The following is a 1605-nucleotide window of genomic DNA, read 5'->3' on the forward strand; positions in this document are numbered from 1 at the left end:
TGAGTAAGAAAGAAGAGTCTTATCATTCTTCTTATCAATATCATCGTTATTGTCGTTGGTATCGGAAGCTTAAGTTCGGTACTGTAATCGCGAGGTGCCTCCTTATATGGAGAGAGACGTACGTGGGAGACCGCGATGATGCGATATAAAGTTGCCGGCGAACGCGAATACGATCTTGCGATGTGTCCGAGACTACCTCTCGAAGATTTAACGTAAAATTGTTCGCACGATTTACGATGGGAAATGAAACACGATGCGCTTGTCCATTTCAATGACAGTTGTTGGAAAAATTACATCAAATATTCTGTAAATTCTTTATAATGGATTTATCGGGGTTTGCGATGTTAAAATAGCAAGAGCAGTGTGATAAAAATTACAGAGGCAAACCCAAATCCGCGAATGATAAAACCCATGTTCAGTGTATTGCTTTATTAATGTGTTGGAATAATAAATGAGAAAGAGAGGGACAGAGATAGAAGATAGGAATGAAAAGATAGCAACAGAGTCGATGGAAATAGTAGATCATAAATGTCAACTTAAAAGCTATTTATCTTTTTGGCTTTAAAATATTAGATACAATTGGTCGTTTAAATGGTCTATCCTTTCCTCCGAATCTCAGTTGACCTGATTCTTTTTTGCCACCAAAACCACCTCCTAAAAAGATCACAGACATTATATGAAAATTGGTAATGTTTGTCAATAAAGATATATATTTAACTATTGAATAGATACCAAGTCTTCTCGGTTTCCATCCTTTCAAGCTACGACCACATTCGTAATCAATAAAAATTTTATATCCTTTTAATGTAGCATCGACAGTTCGTCTTAACACTCTTCTAGCTTCCTCTTCACTTTTCATTTCCACAAAACCATATCCTTGAGAGAGTCCAGTTATCACATCTACTATCACCTTTGCTGAAATAACATCTCCATATTTGCTAAAAAACTAAACAATAACAATTTAAAGTTTATATAAATAATTATATAAAGCATATAATGAAATTGTCAAATGTATCATTTTTTAGATAACTCTACTCTCTACCTCTTTCAGATCGTAATTAGTAATTTTAGGACTAAGCCTAGCTACAAATATAGTTCTTTCCGCCTTAGATTCTAGATTGTGTGGTGGCTCATAATGCATTATCATTGCCCTACTAACAGCCTTGTCATGAGGTTGCGTATCTGTCCCATCGATACTACCTGCTTTCAAGGGATCGTACTCTCTGGCATAAGGGCTCCAATTTTGCAACATGTTTTCGTCCTAAACAAAAATATTGAAAAATCAATCACATGATTATTTTCATTTAATACAAATTATAAATTACTATCACTTAATATATTTAAAATTAAATATTAATTGCTGTTAAATACAATATTATGCATATTAATTATTAAAATACTATCGAATTACGCTATATAACCTAAAAATATTATTTATGTTAATATAATCCTATATATATGCAGTTTAACAGCAACTAACAATTTATCTGTTTTCCCAATGTTTCATTAATAAACACTCACCATGTTAAATATATTTATAGCACTAAAAGCGCATTCAAATATTTAGTAAATAGATTACTTATTTGACGAGAAGTAAACAAAATA

The 1605-nt window shown here is 32.1% G+C and overlaps 1 protein-coding gene across 1 annotated transcript; it reads right to left on the reverse strand.

The window, feature by feature from the left end:
- Window positions 1-17: 17 nt before the first annotated feature.
- LOC108755807 (U11/U12 small nuclear ribonucleoprotein 35 kDa protein-like) lies at window positions 18-1605 on the reverse strand. The gene is made up of 4 exons (XM_018499087.1): window positions 1522-1605; window positions 1043-1261; window positions 733-946; window positions 18-654 (listed from the first exon to the last, which is right to left on the reverse strand). Exons 1-4 carry the CDS (start codon window positions 1522-1524, stop codon window positions 548-550), a joined length of 543 nt encoding a protein of 180 aa, XP_018354589.1. The 5' UTR covers window positions 1525-1605; the 3' UTR covers window positions 18-547.

Source organism: Trachymyrmex septentrionalis, unplaced genomic scaffold, assembly GCF_001594115.1.
Source record: "Trachymyrmex septentrionalis isolate Tsep2-gDNA-1 unplaced genomic scaffold, Tsep1.0 scaffold9, whole genome shotgun sequence".
Taxonomy (NCBI): Eukaryota; Metazoa; Arthropoda; class Insecta; order Hymenoptera; family Formicidae; genus Trachymyrmex; species Trachymyrmex septentrionalis.